This window comes from Aptenodytes forsteri, unplaced genomic scaffold, assembly GCF_000699145.1.
Source record: "Aptenodytes forsteri isolate BGI_AS27 unplaced genomic scaffold, ASM69914v1 Scaffold193, whole genome shotgun sequence".
NCBI lineage: Eukaryota > Metazoa > Chordata > Aves > Sphenisciformes > Spheniscidae > Aptenodytes > Aptenodytes forsteri.
This window is the reverse complement of record NW_008795405.1, coordinates 11,987,729-12,009,297: the sequence shown is the minus strand read 5'-3', so window position 1 is coordinate 12,009,297 and position 21,569 is coordinate 11,987,729. Positions and strand designations below refer to the sequence as shown.

Sequence of the window (21,569 nt, the reverse complement as noted above, 5' to 3'; positions counted from 1 at the left end):
ACCCAAACTATTCTATGATTCTATTCTATGAACTGGGAAAAAAAAATTGGATAAAATGTCAAGAGCATTCTTTAGTATGTCCTGTCAAAATGTACATTCATTCCTTTTTTTTTTGTTTTTAAACACTTGAATACATCTTTTCTTTCTGGAGTCTTCTCACTCTGACAGTTTCTGTGAAGCTCCAATTAAAACATCAGACAAGATTCCAGCAATGTCAACACAGTTTTCCTAGTAAAGAAATACTATTTTTGATGGGGGGGAGGTACATCTATTGCTGAGTCAAAGACCAAGAAGTTACATTTACCCTCTTTCACTAAGTAGCGTTTAATACTGAATGTTTGTCTTCAAAAGAGAAGTAATGCTTTATAATGGAACAGAACAATGTTACTTCAACTTAACCACGCTGTCCTTCAGGACCGCCCCTACCTATTTGGAAAAAACTGAGACAAAGCTTTATCTCTGACTATATCTATAAAGTGACATTACTTCTGCATGAATCTGCAAGAGGAGTGGTCATGTAATTTAATGTATTGCCTTCTTTAATAGTAGTTAAGTTAGAAAATAAATTAGTGTTTAGACATGGCCCAAATTATAATATTTAACTTAAAAATTTGAATATATGACAAAGAGCTACAATGTTTTATTAGGTGAAGACTATGGTAAATAAAATAAAATTTCATTCTAGTACAAAAATAAATGAATACTTTTTAAAAAAATTATACTGCTTTATTTGTAATACCTCAAAACAGTTATTTCTGATAATCATTAGTGGTTAATATTTTCTATTAGATACCATATCATATATTTCTCAGTTGTTTTTTTTCCCCTACTGCACATTTGCAAAACTTAACCAACTTTCCTGTTATATAGAAAAGCAAGGACGTTTCTGTGCAATAGGATGATAATTAGCTTTTCCTCATGTATTTCTAATGAATCATTAAATTTGAAAACATTGTCAATTTTATGCATTTCTCATTTTGAGATTAATGCTAAAATGAACGTAGAGTATCTAGGAATTTTGAGGAAAACTAGCACATTTGCAAAACTTAACCAACTTTCCTGTTATATAGAAAAGCAAGGACGTTTCTGTGCAATAGGATGATAATTAGCTTTTCCTCATGTATTTCTAATGAATCATTAAATTTGAAAACATTGTCAATTTTATGCATTTCTCATTTTGAGATTAATGCTAAAATGAACGTAGAGTATCTAGGAATTTTGAGGAAAACTAACTTTTGAAAATACTGTTTTGTGAATAGGGTATGTATCTGATTTAAAGGGGAGAAGTATTCAAAATTTCTTAGATTTTATGCAGTATGTTTGTATTATACTTCAGCAATATTTTTCTATATCGTCATGCCTTAATCAGTTTCCCTGGGCAAGGTAGAATTGATTTTTTTTTTTTTTTTTTTCCCCCCTTGATCATTCCTGACATATAGCAAACATTTTTAAAAACCCTCAGTGATGAGGACTTCATAGCCTTAGTAGGAAAGTGTTTTCCAGTGTGTAGTTGTCATCAAGTTGTGAATGTTTGTTTGTTTATCAATTAGAATATCTTTCTGGAAATTGGTGGTTAACCTGATAAGGACTAATGGGGAAAGGGACCCTTATCAGAGTCATCAGCAATTATTTAGAATACTTCTGCCAGTTCCTTAAATAGATAACCTTACCAGAATCTGTTGATTTGAAAATACTGAGGTTCTTGTGTAGTTCCTGTTTTCCCGCTGATTAGAATAAAGTTCCTGTTGTGTGTGTGTGTGTATGTAAAGCTTTAACTGGCCTTAGAGACTTTTTGGTTGGAAAGAGAAATGGAAAATGTGATACTTATTTATGCCTGTGCTCTAGAAAATCAAATCTTTGTCCTTCCTGAAGTAAAGCTAAAACAGCTCTATTTCTAAAAATTTGTTCTTAAAGATATTTTAAATGGGATTCTGTCAGAACATAAATGGGACTTTATTCTGAAATGTACATGTGTAAATCCAAATGCCTAGAATGAACTTTGCCCCATAAAGTACAGTTGCTTTTGAATTTCTTTGGTACTTTGATAAACACAAATCTTTAAGTGGAAAAGTGCGTGTAAATTTAAAATTAACATTTTCTGCTGAAAATAGTATGAGATTTAGCACTTACTGGAAGTAAAATCAAGTAATGTCCTTTTTCTTAATTAAGAATAAATTTTCTTTTCTTGCTTTATATTGTGACTGTATCTAATACTGTTTCTTTTTCTTCTCATAGTAGGCTGTGCTGAAACAAAAATGCAATGAAAGAAACACTGGATGAATGAATGAAAAGCCCTGCTTTGCAATCCCTCAGCATGGCGGGACTGCAGCTCATGACCCCTGCTTCCTCCCCAATGGGTCCATTTTTTGGACTACCATGGCAACAAGAAGCAATTCATGATAACATTTACACGCCAAGAAAATATCAGGTACTAGGGATAATACTAATTCAGTAATGTCAGAAAAATGTACAATTAAATCCATTAACTTAATAGAAAAAGAACCAGAGCAGCTGGAGAATGTGCAGTGTTGCAGTCTTAAGCATGTCTCTCACAGCTCCACCTGTTGGGAGTTAATTCTGTCTCTTTTTCTTTAGCTTGGCCGTGTTCTACATTTGTAATATCCTCCATGCCCTCTTCTCAGTTTGCTCTAATGAGCAGAACAACTCTTAAGCTGAGTATTCTCTTGCTGCTCTCTGCCAAATGCTGTTAGGGACAAATACAGTAAACATTACACTGTGTGTATCTACTGTATGCATACAATCATGTCTCCTTCTCCCTCTGACCTTCTGTCTTCTGCATGGTAAATCCTTGATTTTTGGTTCACATACTGGTCAAAGCAGCTCAGTAATGTCAGAAACCCCATCAGGGCACTCTGATTTTCATTTTTTTTTTTTTTTAATAAGGAAAGCTATTTCTGAGTTCTAGAATTGCAGTTCTCTTTGCACTGCAGAGGTGCCTGAAAGCTAGCATTTGGTTAGTATTACTGGAAAGCTTAGATCACCTTGAGCTAATATACTTGCTTATTTGGCTGAAGTGATGTATACAGTTACATTTAAAAGCTCTAGCTTCTTTCTTCACAAAATGTATCTAGCAACAGAATCATCTATTAAAAAGATATAGTTAGAAAGCTACTTAAAATATCAGCAAATTGTGATACTAAAGGATTTTAGACTTAGAAGCTATATATAGAAGATTTAGACTGTATACAGTGTATTATTTTGAAAGACTGACAATACATTGTTATGAAAGAGACGTGTTAATTCTATGGCATTGGAAAGATCTCTAGAGATACTACTGACTTGTCTGTAGTTCATTTACCACTTGTGGTGGGGTTTTTTTGTCAGCTTTTTCACTGCATTGCTGCAAGTAAGGACATTATTATTTTTTAAACCTAGGTTGAACTGCTTGAAGCAGCTTTGGATCATAATACAATAGTCTGCTTAAACACTGGCTCAGGGAAGACTTTTATTGCAGTACTACTCACTAAAGAGCTGTCCTATCAGATCAGGGGAGATTTCAACAAAAATGGAAAAAGAACTGTGTTCTTGGTCAACTCAGGTAAGGGGAAAAGTATACTAAGTTCCTAAACATGCTGCTAATATTTCCATGGCATATTCCTTAGTAGAAGTTGCGTGAAAGCAAATTTGGGAGAAACTTTTGCATAAAGTCTTCAACAGCAAGGATGCTAAACTGATTAAATAACGTGATACCTTTCATCTTTTGCTTATAATCCATTGAATACAACCTGTTTATCTCTGGCATCTTCTGTTTCCTAGTTTAAAATTAAGACATTGAATGTGAAGTGCAGTTTAGTTACCAATCTGTTTCCTTGCTGTGGTTTAACTGAGTTACCAATCTGTTTCCTTGCTGTGGTTTTACATGGAGGCAGTTGCTGTGTACACCTGGTTTAACTTTAGTCTAATCTATGTTGTGAAACCTGGTGCTAGGTAATATGACACACATCTTGAAAATTTATGTATGACAAGACCTTTATGTGATTGAGACTTTTTTATATTTTTTTTCTTAAGCAAATCAAGTTGCTCAACAAGTGTCAGCTGTCAGGACACATTCAGATCTTAAAGTGGGAGAGTATTCAAGTTTAGAGACAACTGAATCATGGACAAAAGAGAAGTGGAGTCAGGAATTCTCTAAGCATCAGGTAATGTATTAAGTATAAACTATAAATATAAGCAGAGCCTACAGTAAGTTAGGCTTGATCAGAAGCTTGCACTTTTCTTATATTGACACTTTTTTTTCCCTTTTAATCTAGGTTCTGGTTATGACATGTCATATTGCTTTGACTGTTTTGAGAAATAAGTATTTATCCCTGTCAAATATTAATCTTCTGGTGTTTGATGAGTGCCATCTTGCAATCCAGGATCACCCATACTGTGAAATTATGAAGGTGAGTTTCCATTGCATGAATATGTTAATACTTGGATGAGGAGGAGGAGGAGTCAGGTGGGAGGGCTGGAGAAGTGGGAACCATTTAAGGAAAAATATCAGTGGAGCCATATTTTAGCATGTTCTGGGACTGTGAAATTACTTGAATGAATTAAGACTTCAGTGACATTATGAGATAGAAAAGTAGTGTATTTACTGTATTTTACAGTGGGGACTAAAGAAAAATCTGGCATTAACACAGAAGCTAAATTTATGGAATTAGGGGAATTTTGTAAATTCATTGATAAAATATTTGAGTTTGGGAATGGGATGTACTAATCAGGTTTTATTATTTTTAAAATACTGACTTCTAAAGATGTTTGTAGGGCTCTTTTGGGATATTCTTGGCTTCATGTGGTATTTGGCTTATACAGTACGAGAAACCTGTATAATTGGTGTCTTTCCGAATCTCTCTTCAAGTTTAACCTGAGCATGTCTTTTTTTTAGATCATACTTTAGTACTTACATATTATGATATGTGTGTTGTAAATGTGGCAAGGATATTCTGTGCAATGATAACTGTTTATTGCTTTGTATTTTTCCACATTGTAAATATTTACCTTTAAAGATGATTGCTGTTAAATGTTACTCAATTTCTAGTTTAACTGCCACTCAATAGAATAGAAAATACTCATTCAATGTTTGGTTCCTTTTCCAACACGTGCTATTGAAATACTAGTGTCCAACTAAGCATCTAAGTTTACAGTCTGCTAGCTTGATGGTAGATTTGCAGGATAACTGTCCTAAGGTATTCCATTCTCTTTTACTTCACAGATCTGTGAGGATTATCCATCATGTCCTCGAATCTTGGGATTAACAGCTTCCATTTTAAATGGGAAATGTGATCCTGCTGAGTTGGAGGAGAAGATCCAGAAACTGGAGAAAATTTTAAAGAGTAATGCTGAAACTGCAACTGATTTGGTGGTCTTAGACAGGTATATTGTACAATTATGGCTGTTAAATTGATACCTGTGTTTTCATCTTGGATAGAGGAATAAACCAGTAGAAGTATTTCCTCTTTTAAAGATTAGGAAAGTTTGTGTGTATGTGATGCCATTATTTCTATTTGGGGTGGGTAGGGAATGTTAAATTGCTTTTTAGTAACCAGTGTTGAAGTACATCTTTCCTTAAAGTTAAGTACAAAGGCTGATTGGCCTTGATATTCAGAGATTTTCTGTAGTTGTTAAAAAAAATGAAACAAAAAAGACCCAACAAAACAACTAAAAAAAAAACCCCAAAAAACAAACAAACCAAAAATACCAACCAAAAAAACCCCAACACACCACCAACCTAAAAATTCACATTCCACAATACATTTCTGAACTTGTAAAACGCACTGTCTTATGTTTGAAGAGTAACTGGTTCGTGTTCAGTGTGTGCCATAATGTTGCTATTTAATTTAGAAAAATGAATGAATAGCCTGGATTTAGAGGCTGATGAAAGACACAGGGAGACGAGAGGAAGTAGTAAAAACTACTTAAATACCAGAGCAAGTGGGTGTTTTACTCTGTGTTCTTAGAAAATGTAGAATCCTGTGAATGTTGTTTAAAACAAAGGTGGTCATAATGTGATGATTTGTTGTAGAGGAAAATTAGTGTGAAATGATTCATATGTATCATGTCTTCTTGTACCACCTGTACTGTGACTTTGTCTGAAACTCGGTTCATAATACAAAGATGGTTATTTCATGTTCTGGAACATGTGTTTTGTGGGTGTGTTTTTTAAATGCATTTTTCTGAACTTGTGTGAACCATTTGCTTTTAACAATTTCTCACTCATAGCTCTGCCATTCAAGAACAGTAACTACTTTACTTGTGTAAGTGTATATGTAGACCTAAATTCACATTATGTGGATCGTATTTGTTTGGCATATCAAATGAGTACACTTTGGAAAAACCAAAAGTGAAGATGGTGGTCAAGTAAACTCAATTTGCTTTGCCTTAAATTTTCCAATATTTGAAATGAAGATAGTGTTATTAACCTCCTTTTTAGGGAGTGTATTAGAAAGAAAAGTATTTTAGAATTAAGTAGTTTAGTATTTGGGGTGGTGGAGGTTTTTTTACTTTAAAGTATTTAACTCTGTAACCATTTTTAGTTCACAGTGGGGAAAGAAATGTACTTGAATACACTTCATGTTGCTGCTGTTATTTGCTGTATAACCTTAACAGGCTGAAATAGCTCTGACTTTCAGAAGCTGTGTTTAACTTGATTTTTGCCCTCAATTAAGATATACTTCTCAGCCGTGTGAGATTGTTGTGGACTGTGGACCATATACTGACAAAAGTGGGTTGTATGGAAGATTATTAAAGGAATTGGATGAAGCGCTTGCTTTTCTAAATGACTGCAACATATCTGTACATTCAAAAGAAAGAGATTCTACATTAATTTCTAAGCAGGTAAGGACATTAAGCTATGTGAAAAACCTGGGGAAAACAGTCTTACTACTGTTTTTCTTTCCCTTGTATGTTACATTACTGAAACCTAAGCTAGCCAGCCTAGAGTGAGCAAAAAGACTTCTGATTTTTGTACTCGCTAACAGTGCAAGTCTTTTCATAAATGAGTGGAGCTTGAATGTCAACCATTGATTAGAACTTCATCTGGTTAGAGAATGTTGTATTCACATTTCCTTAAGGCGGTAAAATAATTCTGCACCCTGATGTTGTGGGTCCTTATTTCTGAAGTCAGGAATTTGACGTCTTTGTCGTCTCCCATGACCTTTGAATAATTCAGTACAGAAGAGGAAGTAATGCCTCAGGAAGTATTTGGAAAAAATGTACCCAGGTGTATTAAAAGATGATAAAGTAAGAATTCAGGCAAAAATTCCAGCCATAGATCTACAACTTCTACAATTTATCTTAAACAATATTGGGCTAGTGCCACACCTTGCTAGAATGGAATTTAAATGTCAAGCTTGCCCCTACCTTGCTATATTTTTGCCCCTATGTTGTCATGTGAGATGGCAGAGTAGAGTGCAGAAGGCATGGTGTATTGAGCAGGGACCTGTCACATGTCGGGTCCGGGGTCCGGGCAGCTTTTTTTCCTTCTTGGGCTTTGTGGTTTGGAATTGCCTCCTGAGGTACAACCATGTAGGTATGTAAGTCTTTGTTTAACCAAGAAGTCAGTAATGAGTCATATTTCTATAATAGTCCATGGGGAAGTCGGAGAACGTATTTCTTTCTTCAGCCCAAAGTATTCCAGTTTCCTTTAACATTCTTAGAAACCCAGCACTCTGACGCTGTCCAGAAAAAGATTATTTGGGCCAGAGGGAAGGATGATACATAAGGCAGCCTATCACGACTGCATGGGAAAAGGAAGTCCTGGTTCCTTTTGTGCTAAACTTAAAATGTAATAGGCTAAAATACATAAGGAATGCTGGCAGCTGGGGGCAATCCCCAGGATTTGCATAGTCCAGAAGAGTGGATTAACTGCTATGCTTCTAATTCATGTAACCTTCTGTGATTGTTTTCTGATCCAGTAGCTCTCCAAGAAGATGGAGGCACCCATATTAAGAAAAAGAAATCAGTTTTCAGCCTGAGGTGCCTTTTATCTTGGCACTGGAGAGCATCAAGCCTTTATGTGCAGTTACAATTAATATAGATAAATTTTGCCTTTAAGTCTTACAGCTACCAAACTTCAGGGAGGATAGTGTAAAGAGGATGATAACCTGTTCTTTACTGCCTCACAGAAGGGAGGAAGGAAGAGACATTAAAGCAGCAACTGAAAACTGTATCATCCTGACTGTTGTTATAGTTCTGTCATAGTTCTTATGTTGTAACAGTACATCCAAATCATGAATCTTTTTAGTAGTGTTATCAATGTACCCCATTTCTGGATTCTTAGTTTATTGTTTGAGCACTTGACTCTTCAGGAGGAAACAACTTGCCATCAGATAAGAAGTTGATGGTACTCAAGTGCCTATGCGGTACTCTCTGAGTAGGGTATAGTTCTCTTTCTTTTTCCTATTCCACCCGCACATACAAACCCCTAATTTTTTTTCCTTTGAGAGGCTAGACTTGCTAAGATTACACAAAGGCCACTGTAGAACTTTCTGGTTAGATTCTTTTGAAACCCTGGCAAGTATCAGTAGCAAAGTAAAAATGCCCAGTAAAGCGTTTATTTTATTAGATGTATGTTAAATATAAAGGGTAATAATTTCTGCTTTGTTTATCTAGCTGCCTCAAGAAGTATTGTCCTTTTTAATGTAATTATCTTAAGGTAAATTTCGAATTACAATTCCACAAAATTGTGAAATGTTCTTTAAACTTTTTATTTGAGATTCAGAAATGTACAAAGCTCAAAGTTTAATTGCAGTAGTTTAGGGGGAAGGGGGAAACTTGCTCCATTAGAAACACCGAAGTTCCCAAGGTTATCTAAATAACAAAAGCAGACTTCTAAATATTTTTATGATAGAACAATTGTCATAATCCTTACACAGATTGTGCTATATGAGAAACAAGATCCCAGGCAGAATAGTTCATGAATGTACTCTTTGAACTAATATTTGAATTCATTTGTTGTAGATATTGTCAGACTGCCGAGCTGTGTTGGTTGTTCTGGGACCCTGGTGTGCAGATAAGGTAGCCGGGATGATGGTGAGAGAGCTACAGAAGTATATCAAACACGAACAAGAGGAGCTGCACAGGAAATTTTTATTGTTTACAGACACTTTCCTAAGGAAAATACATGCACTCTGTGAAGAGCACTTCTCGCCTGCCTCACTTGACCTGAAATTTGTAACCCCAAAAGTAATAAAGCTGCTTGAAATCTTGCGCAAATATAAACCATATGAACGGCAGCAGTTTGAAAGTGTTGAATGGTATAACAATAGGAATCAGGATAATTATGTGTCTTGGAGTGATTCTGAAGATGATGATGAGGATGAAGAAATTGAGGAGAAAGAGAAGCCAGAGACTAATTTCCCATCTCCCTTTACTAATATTTTATGTGGAATTATTTTTGTGGAAAGAAGATACACAGCAGTTGTTCTAAATAGGTAAAGCTTTTTATTTAAAAAAAAAAATCACTTAAAAAACCAAAAAAGGCTGACTCAGCTGCCAGCACCTGGTTGTTAATATTAGGAATATGTGGGGGATTGTCTTGTATTTTCAGAACTCTATTTTAAAGTTGGTTTAGGAGATCATGCTGGATCTGCGTAAAGAATAACAAAAAAAAAAAAATCAGGCTATGTGTATATGGGGTGGATGGGAAGAGTATGTGTCTTTGAAAATTGTACTCAAGGGCTTGTTTTGGACCTGAGTTTGTAATTTGTTTTCTTTAGAAGGAAAAATGTGAAATACTGTACTTAACCTGTAAAATAGCCATATACTAATTTGTCTTAATCAGTCTTTAAATTTATATTTGCAATGGATGCTGGAAACTTCTCTAACCTACTGAGTGCAATACTTCTGGAAATTTTACCATTACCTTACTAAATCACATTATTATATGATCCAAGTCTACAGAAAACCAAATTTGCCCTTGCACAAATATGTCTTAAGAGTTACCAGTACCACTTTAACAGTTGGTGTTTATAAAACACCTATTCATTTAGACACTAAGCACTTTCTTACGGTCTCCACCAAGAAAAATATGAACCCTGGAATATTGGCCAAGATATACTTTGCAGTGCTCTAGTTCCTTATCAGTTCTTATTCCTGAATATGATCCATGTTAGTTATACATAACACTTAATTGTTAAATGCTATTTGCCACAAACCATGAATGACATCTGATTTATTCACCTATCTTGATTTTTGGGTTTTTGGTAGTTTTTTTGATAGTATGCTAAATGTCCTATGCAATTTGTTTATTGCATTCTGGATACCACTGAATCTGACCCTTCTGTTGTTACCTTTTTGGCTGAGTCAATAGTTCGAGTGCATAATATATGCTTTGATCTGCAAACTTGCCTATGTGTTTTTTATGAACTTCATCTTTTTTCTTTGCTTTTTTTGCATTTTTAAATATGTTTGCATAAATATGCAATATGATGCAAACTAAGCCATTCAGTGAAATGGTCATGTTCTGTTAATAACTCCTGAAGAAATAACATTAACAGATCCTGATAAATTTTTGCTGAGCTGAAATGAGTATTTCATGGTCCTACAGGGAGTGAACAGAATTGTTAATTTTTTTCTTCTCTGTTAAATTATGAATGTGATTTAAATTATACTCTTTTTCCACTGTGCATTCTTGTAGACTGTGATTTATGCGCTATACTATATTCTAAATGCTCTTGAACCTGACAGAATATGATGTCTAGATCAAATAGGTAACCAAATTCTGCCATCTTTAAGCTTTAGGCACCTTTGGTACAGGTTATTGGCAGCAAAAAATAAGACTATATGTAACTTGTTATCCACTTCTGAAAGCTAGCTAGCAGACTCTCAGAATTCTCCTTTACCTCATGTAACACACCTGGTCTCAAAATACGTGGATGATCAGCAGACCTGAGCTGTTGGACAGGAGACCAAAAGCCTTCAGTGGAGAACCTCACTGTAGGCTCACTTCAATTCACTGGATTTAGTTCAAGGGCCTCTGCCGATTGTAGCTATACTTATGTTGTATATACAGGTGGAAAGACTGTCTCCTGAATAAGGAAGTCATGAGTGTTTGAATTAGTATATCAAAACCACTCGAGCTTCCAGTAATCGAGTATGGATCATTAAACAGAACTAAGCTAAAGCAGAAATAGAATTTTTCTTAAAATATATTTATTATGGTAAGATTTAGAGACTAGAATCCCATTTTATGAAGTCCATAGTTCATGATGACTGAGGAAGGGCAAAATTCATGGCATGTGTTTTATTTTCTGGGAGAAATGGGTAGGAATTTTCTCTGAAGCAGTAATTAGAGTTAATCTCTTTCCTTAGAGAACTTTAGCAAAAGCCACTGCACTTACTGTAAATACTACAAATTAGAAAAAAAAAAAAAAAAACAAAAAAACCCCCAAAACCCCAGCCTATTCTTTGATTATTATTACACACAACTGATGAAGTGGCTCATTTACTGTTTTATTTGGTGTATGCATTGAGTTCTGGTTCCTATAAGCTCCTTTTCAGAAAAGAAAACATTTTCGAAAGCCCAGTTTCCTTCCATTTTCATTGCCGTGCCTCTCAACTGCCTTAGAGAGGGGTCTGAAAGCAGAAGTTTTTGTATCTATTTGAAAAACAACACCCATTATCTACCACTAATAATACTTTTTTAACCACAAGGTTGAAGTCTTGAATGTTTCTTAAGAACTTGCCAAAGATGTGCACAGTGACATGTTTATTCAGTGTTTTTAATTGTCCATTTCTACAGTGAGATACAGTAAGAATGTTTGAGATGCTTAGTAGGTACTCAAACTGAAGCTGTATGACTTGACAGAAATGCCATGTGGAAAAAGACATATGAAAAAATGTCCAGTTATTAACCCGTACTTTATTAGTATGTCTGTCTCGAGCCTAGACTGTGTACAGAAATGTGAATCTGTTTAGCCTGAACTAACAAATCACGTGCATTTTAGTACAGAAGGATTCTTCTAGTCTGTTTCTGTAAGGTTACCAAGCTATTTGCTGCTTTTCCGTTCTCTTGCCTATACTCCCTATCCACTCTGGTTTTAACAGATTGCAAAGGAAGGAAGTCTTCAAGGTGTTTTATGTTCCCATAAATCTTGTTTAAAACAGCGACCAGGTAAAGGGGAGAGACTTCAGTAGTTTTCCAATGGTAGAAAGGGCAGGGAGAACTTTGCCATTTTCCACCTGGTTTGGCAGCAGCTCACTGGGCAGTGGTAGGCATGGAGCTGGGGGCTGGCACAGCACCCATCATCTTATATGTGAGGCAGAATTGCTAGAGATGTAATTGGGAAAGGTTTGAATTGCTGTTGGAGGTATACAGAGGCAGGCTGTCCTTTGGATATGAGGAGCACCTGGTGATGGACATGATGGATATGCTATGAGCAAAGTGGTACTGGGATGGCTATAGTGAGACATGCAAGGGATGTAACTTTTTGTATATGATCCCTTGATTTTTATCGGCTCTGCTGCTCAAAAACCTGTTATGGTTGAGAAATCCCAGGTTCTGTCCATGCTGAAAACAGATCAACTAAGGATGCTACAGCATAATTACTTTGCACAATGTAATTATGCTTTTAAATCCATAAATGCCTAGTTCTGGATTCAGTGCATTATTTATATGAGCAATCTTCTACCTTGTCTGTGAAATCAAAACACTGCAGAAGCCAGCCTTTTCTCCTTCTGTAACCTAAAGAAGGACATAGGGGAATAAACAGAGCTTAGATGATCCTCACATCTCTGTTCAGTGTTCCTTTCAAAGAATTGGATTAAATCCTCCAATTGTAGGTACGTTTGGGTTAATTTCAAAAATAGTAAAGGTCTCACCGAGTAGGCTGAGCATCGCTCTTCAGAAAAACTGGTCAACATTTTGTCATTAGTATACCTGAAAAAAATACATGTATTTTAAAACATAGATTGTTATTCTCCTTAATATTAACCTAAAAATTAACACCTTATATTGAGGAAGCATACTTTGTTGAGGGAGCAGTTACAGGTCTTTCTGCTAAAATGAGTCATCATTTACAGAAAATGAGGTTAAGTGAGCCGGTTGTGAGTAGGGTGTCTTAACAACAGGGAGCCTTAAAGTAATAGATTGGTTTAAAAATACCTGGTTTTACCATGATAGGTCTGAAATGCATGTGATGCCCGCACACTCATGCTGTGTGTGTATGCAGTCTGTCTTTTATTATCCTTACAGAGGTTTTCACTAGAACTAGTGTTTTTAGGGAAGACTAAGGTCAGTTTATGTGTTAGCATGGCTTAAATGTCATGCTCCCATTTGTTCTTTTAATGTAGGTCTTGCAACAAAAGATTGTCTTCCATTTTCTGAGTTGTGTGACTTCTAAAAACGCATGTAATATTTTTAGGTTGATAAAAGAAGCTGGCAAGCAAGATCCAGAACTGGCTTACATCAGTAGCAATTTTATAACTGGACATGGCATTGGCAAGAACCAGCCTCGTAACAAGCAGATGGAAGTAGAATTCAGAAAACAGGAAGAGGTAACTTCAAGAAAAATAATTGAAACTAGCAGTACCTTCAGAACCTTTTGGTGTTTTGGTTTGGTGTGTGTGTCTTTAAAAACAAAAACCAACTGGCAGAGTCTGGGCACAGTTATTGGAAGTTCAGGGAATACCCTTGGTTTAACAAATATGCATACTTATTGGAGATACAGATGTTCTTCATTTAAAACAAAAAAACAAAACAAAAAAAACCAAAGAGGCATTGCTATGTCACATTACACAAACAAATTAAGACTATGTAAAATCATGTTTGTGTCTAGTCGGATCATCAACCATCTGATTTTTATGCATTGGGTTAGTAGTAGTACAGTAATACTTTAAAGAAAATTCAGGTTCCTGACGTTTTCAACAGTTAAGCTGGTTTTAATATTTATCTTTGCTAAAAGTGAATTTGGTAAATCATTAAATGATATGAGACCCCATGATTTTGACCTCACTTAAAGCACGTGAAGTATTTTGAAAGCAAATGCATTTATTCCTCCCCCTCACCCCCGGCTGCGTTGTTCTTCTGACCTTCCCTCCTCCTCAACTTTTCCGTAGTATTGTTTAGTAAATAGTATAAATATCAGAAGTACCAGCTCTAGAATGGTAGAGCTCCACCAAAGCCCCCCCCCCCCCCCACCCCTGGATGTTTCAACCTCTAAAATGGTTGGAAAAGATGCTGTCCTGAAAGCAGCGTTTTTTTATACAATAGCTGAAAACTTGTAAATAAGTGGGATCCTCTCCATTGCTAGTGGCTGTAGTAGCTTAGACTCATGTAATTCCACATACCAGATTTGATTCCTAGAAATCTGACTGTTCTGATAAATAGTCTTGCTGTGTTTCTGAAAAGACTTTTTGTAATAGTTTTATATCTGCATATTTAGACAAGTTTTTGGAATGTCTGATCCACTCTCTTTTTTTTTTTATTGGCTTTTGATGAATCTGATGGTGGAAACAGGTTGCGGACTAATCTCTTAAATTTGTCTTCATTACTTTTGCAGGTTCTTAGAAAATTTCGCGCACATGAGACCAACCTACTTATTGCTACTAGTATTGTAGAAGAGGGTGTTGACATACCAAAATGCAACTTGGTGGTGCGTTTTGATTTGCCCACAGAATACCGTTCCTATGTGCAGTCAAAAGGAAGAGCTAGAGCACCAATTTCCAATTATATCATGTTAGCAGATACAGACAAAATCAAAAGTTTTGAAGAAGATCTTAAGACATACAAAGCAATTGAGAAGGTATGAGGTCAAAGGACCATGCCTGTTTTTGTTAAATTTATCATAGTATTTTAAAGGAAAAATCTCTCATTATGCTCTGTTCTTGAAATCCTTGAAGATCCTGAGAAACAAATGCTCAAAATCTGTCGATAACAATGAAACTGAAACCGAACCCATTGTTGATGATGATGATGTATTTCCACCTTATGTGTTGAGGCCAGATGAGAACAGTCCAAGAGTTACTATTAACACTGCTATTGGACACATAAATAGGTAAGAGGCATACTCACTTTTTACTTCTTGTCTTTAAATAAAGAGTTTCTTAGTCTGTCTTGCAACGTGGAAGTGTAGGCTGCGGCATTGTACACATTTCCTCTTAGGAATCTTGTAGGATCTTTCCTCCTAAAGAAAGTGGTCACAGCAGTTTGAAGGGATAGTTTGCTTTTTATCTCTTTATCCTACAGAGGTTCTAGCTCTGATAATAAATTTAGTGATATTGATTCCTGTAATTAAAAGCTGCTCTGAAAACATTCCTTTTCAAAAAGGGTAGTAAGATTTTTCTTTTGCTCTTGGCAAGCTAGCTTTAAAAAAAAAAAAGAGCTTGTTAGAACTGTAGTAAAATCTTCCAGTTCTAATATTCACATTTGTAATAGCAGTCTGTTGTCACATTTAAAAAAAAAAAAACAACATAGTAAGCAAGCTGGACATAATACAAGTCCACAAGACAGGATGATATGCTTCCAAGGGAGCTAGCCAATATCATCTTTGTAAGGCCATGGCAATTAGAGGAGGTCCTCAGTGACAGGAAAAGGTAAATGTTATGACACTTCAAAAAAGGCAAGGAAGATGATCCAGGTAGCTACAGACTGGTCAATTTTACCTTAGTCATATGGAATATTATGGACCAAGCCCTCATGGAAGCTGTTTCCAGGCACATAAAGGAAAAAGTGGTTGGCAGCAGCCAACAGGAGCTTTATTGAGGACAGTGTTTTGCCCGACCAACCTTGTCCCCTGTGTGATGAAGTGCTTGCTTGACTCTGTGAACAGGAGAAAAGCAGTGAATGTCACTTACTTAAGTAAAGCTTTCAATGCAATTGCCATAGTACCTTAGTGGCCAAATTTATGAGATGCAGACCATTTTGGTAGACTGCCTGGTAAATAAAACCTGGCAAAGCAGTCAGATTCAAAGGGTGTGATGGTAGATGATTCAAAGGGTAGCTGGCAGCTGCTTATGTGTGGCATTCCTCATGGGCTATTAAGAGGTCCAATACAGTTTAACGTCAGCATGTTAGCATTTGACGCCAAGTTGGGAGAGGGGGAAGTGAGTGCAGTGGAGGTAAGGCTACCGTTCAGAAGGGAACCATGACAAATAGGAGGAATAGGACAACAGTAAACTCCAGACATTAAACAAAAACAAATGCAAACTCTGCTACCTGGGATGGAATAGTCCTGTGCATCATTACAACCTTGCAACCACCTTTCTAGAGACCAGCTTTGTAGTAAAGGACTTGGAGGTCTCCTGCTCGGCAGTTAGTTAGTTGAACATCAGTCAGCAGTGTACCCTTGCAGTGCTCAGTATGGCCTGAAATCATCTTCTGTAGTGTTTACACCAGTAAGGCAAGATTCCATTGAAATGTCTTTAGGTTTCAATTTGCAGGTTTTGATGATTTGTAAAATGTTTTGTCAACTTAGGTACTGCGCTAGATTACCAAGTGATCCATTTACACACCTAGCTCCCAAGTGTAAAACCCGAGAACTACCTGATCATACGTTTTACTCTACTCTCTACCTGCCAATCAACTCACCTCTTCGAGCTTCAATTGTTGTAGGTATTTGGGGAAGGAAAAGCATAGAAATAAGTGAATATGTTGGTATAGATGTGTGTGTGCCTTTTCTAGAATTAGTTTGTTTCACTGTTGTAATGAAAATGATATGACTTTTCTTTTCCTGTATTGTGTTCTCTAACTGTATTTAGATCCCTGTTTGTATCTGTTACAATCTTCTCCAGCAGTTACTGTTTATTCCAAAGGCAAAAATATTTAGATGTTCTTCCCAGTGCCTTGTTTTTTCACACACATGTATCGGTTATAGGAAAACTTCCTGTATTGGTTTTGATCAATAGTATGTTGAGTTCAAAACCTTGTAATTTTGGCTTCTGTGGAAAAACAACATAAGCCTGAATATCTTCACAAAACTGTCATCAATATAATATTTTACGAAGTTGTGCTTACCTAATGTTTGTGTTAAACTAACTGTTTGTAACATGTATAATAAGTAATGTGCTAATCAACCAAAGTTTTCAAAAAATATTTAAATGTTTATAGGGTCCTCCAATGAGTTGTGCAAGACTGGCTGAGAGAGTTGTAGCTCTTATTTGCTGTGAAAAACTGCACAAAATCGGTAAGAACTGGAAAAGCAACACCTCTTTGGTAAAGAATATTTTATAATTGAGAAATTGAACATGGTACTGATGTTATGCATATATATGCATTTCTGCTATAGCCATCTACGATAGCTTCCTTTCTCTTGCCTTGTTTTGTGGTATGATCATGTACTTACTAATTTAGCTTACACCTTGTAAGCTAAAGTTAAATTTTCCAGGGGAATCTTATTTAACTTATTTTGTCTTAAACAGCAAATGTAGCATTAATACAAGACACACAGATTTTGACATTGAATATGCTTAATAAAAGGGGAAAGAGTCTTGTTCTCTAGAAGATCTTGATTGTAGCTCAGGGACTACATCCTGCAGCCAAAAAATAACTTGTTTTTTAAAGTTAATTGTAACAAATTAAAATATAAAATACACAGCTCTAAATTTATTGTATTCTCTCCTGTATCATAAGTCATGTTCCAAAAATAGGACATTGCAGGATTATTTCAGCTCTCTTGTTTCTAGTAAGTATAATGGAGCATATTCTTTTTTGTGGAATGTTTTAAAGAAAATTCCATGTTATAGGTGCTTTGATGAAATACAGAAGTATTTATGTATCTTTTAAGCAAAAAAATTTGTAGATCTGGGTTTTGTATTTTTTTCTCTGAGTTAAACCTTTTGATCACTGAATTCATACCAATAAATGTATCCAAGAATAACACCGTGATGGCTCAACTCAGTGTTGAGAGTGCACATTCAACAGTAGTAATTCACTTTTTAGAATGATACAGAAATATAACTGTTCCCTCTTTCTTGGCATAACTCCATGTGAGTATTTTTAAATGAGTATTTCAGTCACTAGTTGGTTTTTATGGGCAAAAAAGTTTATTTTTCTTTGATATTTTCATTATAGAAGTAAAATTTTTTTTTTATTAAAATTTCAGAGATTTTTACTGTGATTATTTTTGCCAAAAATTCAACCTTTATTACTCTTTCCCCAAAGTTACACTTTTGGAGCCTGGCAGTAGTAAGTGTATTTTAAAAACGTAGGTGAGGTGTTTTCATGAGCAATCACAACTACTGCGTAGTATCTGAAGGAACTAAGATAGCATTATGAACAATCAAATTACTTTGTACTTTTTCATAATATTCAGGTGAACTGGATGATCATTTGATGCCAGTTGGTAAAGAAACGGTTAAATATGAGGAGGAGCTTGATTTACATGATGAAGAAGAAACCAGTGTTCCAGGAAGGCCAGGCTCTACAAAACGAAGACAATGCTATCCTAAAGCTGTTAGTATCACTCACTTTTGTCCACATCTCCGATCAAATGCTTTATGTACTGATAAGAAGACAAAATTGCCAATTCTTAATCTTACCTGATGATAAGAATCTTTTGAAAAAAATCTTGCGTTTATAGTGGAAATATTTTGCAGTTTTAACTGTATGGAAACCTGCACTATTACCTGAATGAGCTTATGCGACCATATGCTTTGGAAGCATGCCTGTAGTTCAAAGAATGTACCCTTTCTTATAAAGCTTGTTGACTGTATTTGCCTAGTATAGAAATAACTGGGATGAAAAATTGTCCTGCATTAATAATCTGTAGAAACTTTTAAGTTCTCTGGTAAATATACTAGAGCAAAGGAAGAATTACTGGCTTTCTAGACAAATAATTGAAGACTAAAGGAGGTGCCCAGGAGGTCAAAGTTATCTGCCAGGCGCTAAACACAGAAACTTTTTTTTTTTTAGATGCTTGGTTTAGTTTGGTGACTTTACAGGTCAAACACAGAATTTCATAATTTTGGTTTAAATCTTAGAATATCAAATAAGTGTACTTTTAATATTTTTTACTTTTAAAATAGTTCTAAATATTATGCTTAATATGCTAAAGGGGTCACATAAGATACTTACTGTGGCTCTGCATTATTAAGTAACTTATCCATAGATCTGTTACAACAGGTTTCAGCCACATCAGTTTGTAGAATTGGATTTCTTGGGTAGTATTTATGGGGAATGTCAAATACTTTAAAAGTAAGAGAAAATGGAGAAAAGAAGCTTTGTCAGAGTATCTTGCAACTACTCCAGAACCTTCCTTCCTTCCCCTGCAGTTGCTACAGGTTCTGTCTAAGGTCCTTTGAATAGGACACGTAACTTGTTCAGAATAGATTGCATAGTAGCTTCTGATAATCTTTGCATTTCACGAAGAAATGGATAGCCTTTGGTCACATGTAGGAATGTCAGCGTGTGCACTCACAGTACTAGGCTACAGTGCTGTGTTGTACGTTCATGTGCAGCCTCAGTTATGGTGATAGCCCTTAAGTAATTCCATTCTTGGCATCCTCCGCATGCACCAATTTTATTAGTAGTTTAAATAATTGGTTATTAGGAAAGCTTAGGAAAGGATACTGTGGCATCACAGAGTATATTACAGAGGGAATGACAGATGAGAAAACCTTTTTCTTGCAGTACTTCACAAACAGTTTGAATCTTTGCACAGTGTTTCTTGGTGTTTCTTGTTACAAGTGCCTTTCTCAGTCCTCTTACCTCACTAGTGATTTTTGGAATAGGGGTGACTTGTAAAATGCACAATTATGGTATCTGTCATTCAGAGGAGCTGATTTGTCAAGTGATGCATCGTTCTTTCTTGGTTATTTTTTTTAATACAGAATCCAAGAATACTTTCCCTTGCCTTTGTCCCAGCTTTTCACATCTGGAAAAGAAGCTTTGGCAAATGTTTAAGGTCTCCAAGATCCTCTTGGGCTTAATATAGTTATTAAACTTATGAGTAATTTTCCATTAAGCCAAGGCCATAGTTTTGCTACAGTATAACTTTAAAATCCAGGACTACATGTATTGCAATTTAGCTTTAGATAAACAGGAGGATCATTTTTGAGACCTACAAAGTAATGAACTCCTACCAAACGTAAAGCATGGTTTCTTAAGGTCTGTGACAAATATGAGCAGCAGAGTTGAAAGTGCTGTTGTAAGTATTCACATCTGCAAGCTAGAATTGTTATTAGAAAACTTCTATAGTGTAGTGCCTGGGCAAAGGGGCAGTGTGTTTGTTTGTGTGTTTGTCTCAAGTGTATGAAAAACTTTTTTTGATGCTTTTAAACACTTCTGCTGGGGAAAAGAATCCATGTTAATGAAGCTATAAGTTCAGCCAAGCTTATGTGAAAATTGAATTACTGGGATGTAGGTTTTTTTCTGCGCGCGTACATTTTTCTTCTTTCCTTTTCTTTTTTCCTTCTACTGTTAATGTCCAAAGACCTTGGACATAAAGTGTGCTCCAGAGTTACTGGTAAATATGGAAATTGGCATCAAAACTTAAGTTGTATTTATGGTGAAGTGCTGTCTGTGTTCTACAGTTAGACTTGCGTTTCTAACGCAGGGTGGATACAGAGGAAGTTTAGGGATGTAATGGAAGTTGCCTCTTGGCAAATAGGAAGATGGGGGAGCATTGTGCTCCCTTGATGCAAGTGTTCAGACAGATCTCATGGCTACCAGGCCAGGCTGCTGACCAAACAAGCTTAAGAAAGAAAAAATTACTTAAGTCTAGATTTTTTTTTTAATTCCTCATTTTTAGCAATACTTTTCCAAATAAACATGTGAAGGCTTGTTCAAAGAATAGTCTTTAGGTGAATTTTGCTGATTTTTATCATGTTAATATTTGGGTTTTGTTTTGTTTTTTTTTTTTTTTTTTTTTTTTTACTTTAGATTCCAGAATGTTTAAGGGATAGTTATCCCAAACCTGATCAGCCCTGTTACCTGTATGTGATAGGAATGGTGTTAACGACTCCTCTACCTGATGAGCTCAACTTCAGGAGACGAAAGCTATATCCTCCTGAGGATACAACAAGATGTTTTGGCATATTGACAGCCAAACCTATACCTCAGGTAATGAATCTAGCTCCTTTCCTTATTCTACCTGCCTTACAACCTATCATTTTCCACTTATTTCCCACCCCCAGACTGAAGAGTTGGAAATGACCATAAGTGCTGCTTGTCTTAAGTAACCTCCAGAAAATAAGCAATAATACAGAATCATAGAATCATTTAGGTTGGAAAAGTCCTTTAAGGTCATCGAGTCCAACCATAAACCTAGCACTGCCAAGTCCACCACTAAACCATGTCCCTAAGCACCACATCCACATGTCTTTTGAATACCTCCAGGGATGGTGACTCAACCACTTCCCAGGGCAGCCTGTTCCAATGCTTGACAACCCTTTCTGTGAAGAAATTTTTCCTACTATCCAATCTAAACCTCCCCTGGTGCAACTTGAAGCCATTTCCTCTCGTCCTATCGCTTGTTACTTGGGAGAAGAGACTGACACCCACCTCGCTACAACCTCCTTTCAGGTAGTTGTAGAGAGCAATAAGGTTTTCCCCGAGCCTCCTTTTCTCCAGGCTAAACAACCCCAGTTCCCTCAGCCGCTCCTCATAAGACTTGTTCTCCAGACCCCTC

The 21,569-nt window shown here is 35.9% G+C and overlaps 1 protein-coding gene across 1 annotated transcript in view; it reads left to right on the top strand.

Annotated features, from left to right (window-relative positions):
* DICER1 (dicer 1, ribonuclease III) overlaps positions 1-21,569 on the top strand; it is a 53,512-nt gene that overhangs the window by 8,608 nt on the left and 23,335 nt on the right. Inside the window, exons 3-16 of the mRNA XM_019472502.1 lie at positions 2,236-2,428; positions 3,397-3,559; positions 4,030-4,160; positions 4,272-4,406; positions 5,219-5,379; positions 6,672-6,840; positions 8,965-9,437; positions 13,368-13,500; positions 14,505-14,747; positions 14,845-14,999; positions 16,419-16,551; positions 17,051-17,126; positions 18,255-18,394; positions 20,822-21,001. Coding sequence (XP_019328047.1) covers positions 2,285-2,428; positions 3,397-3,559; positions 4,030-4,160; positions 4,272-4,406; positions 5,219-5,379; positions 6,672-6,840; positions 8,965-9,437; positions 13,368-13,500; positions 14,505-14,747; positions 14,845-14,999; positions 16,419-16,551; positions 17,051-17,126; positions 18,255-18,394; positions 20,822-21,001 — 2,436 coding nt within the window. The 5' untranslated portion in view covers positions 2,236-2,284. The remainder of the gene's footprint in view (positions 1-2,235; positions 2,429-3,396; positions 3,560-4,029; positions 4,161-4,271; positions 4,407-5,218; positions 5,380-6,671; positions 6,841-8,964; positions 9,438-13,367; positions 13,501-14,504; positions 14,748-14,844; positions 15,000-16,418; positions 16,552-17,050; positions 17,127-18,254; positions 18,395-20,821; positions 21,002-21,569) is intronic.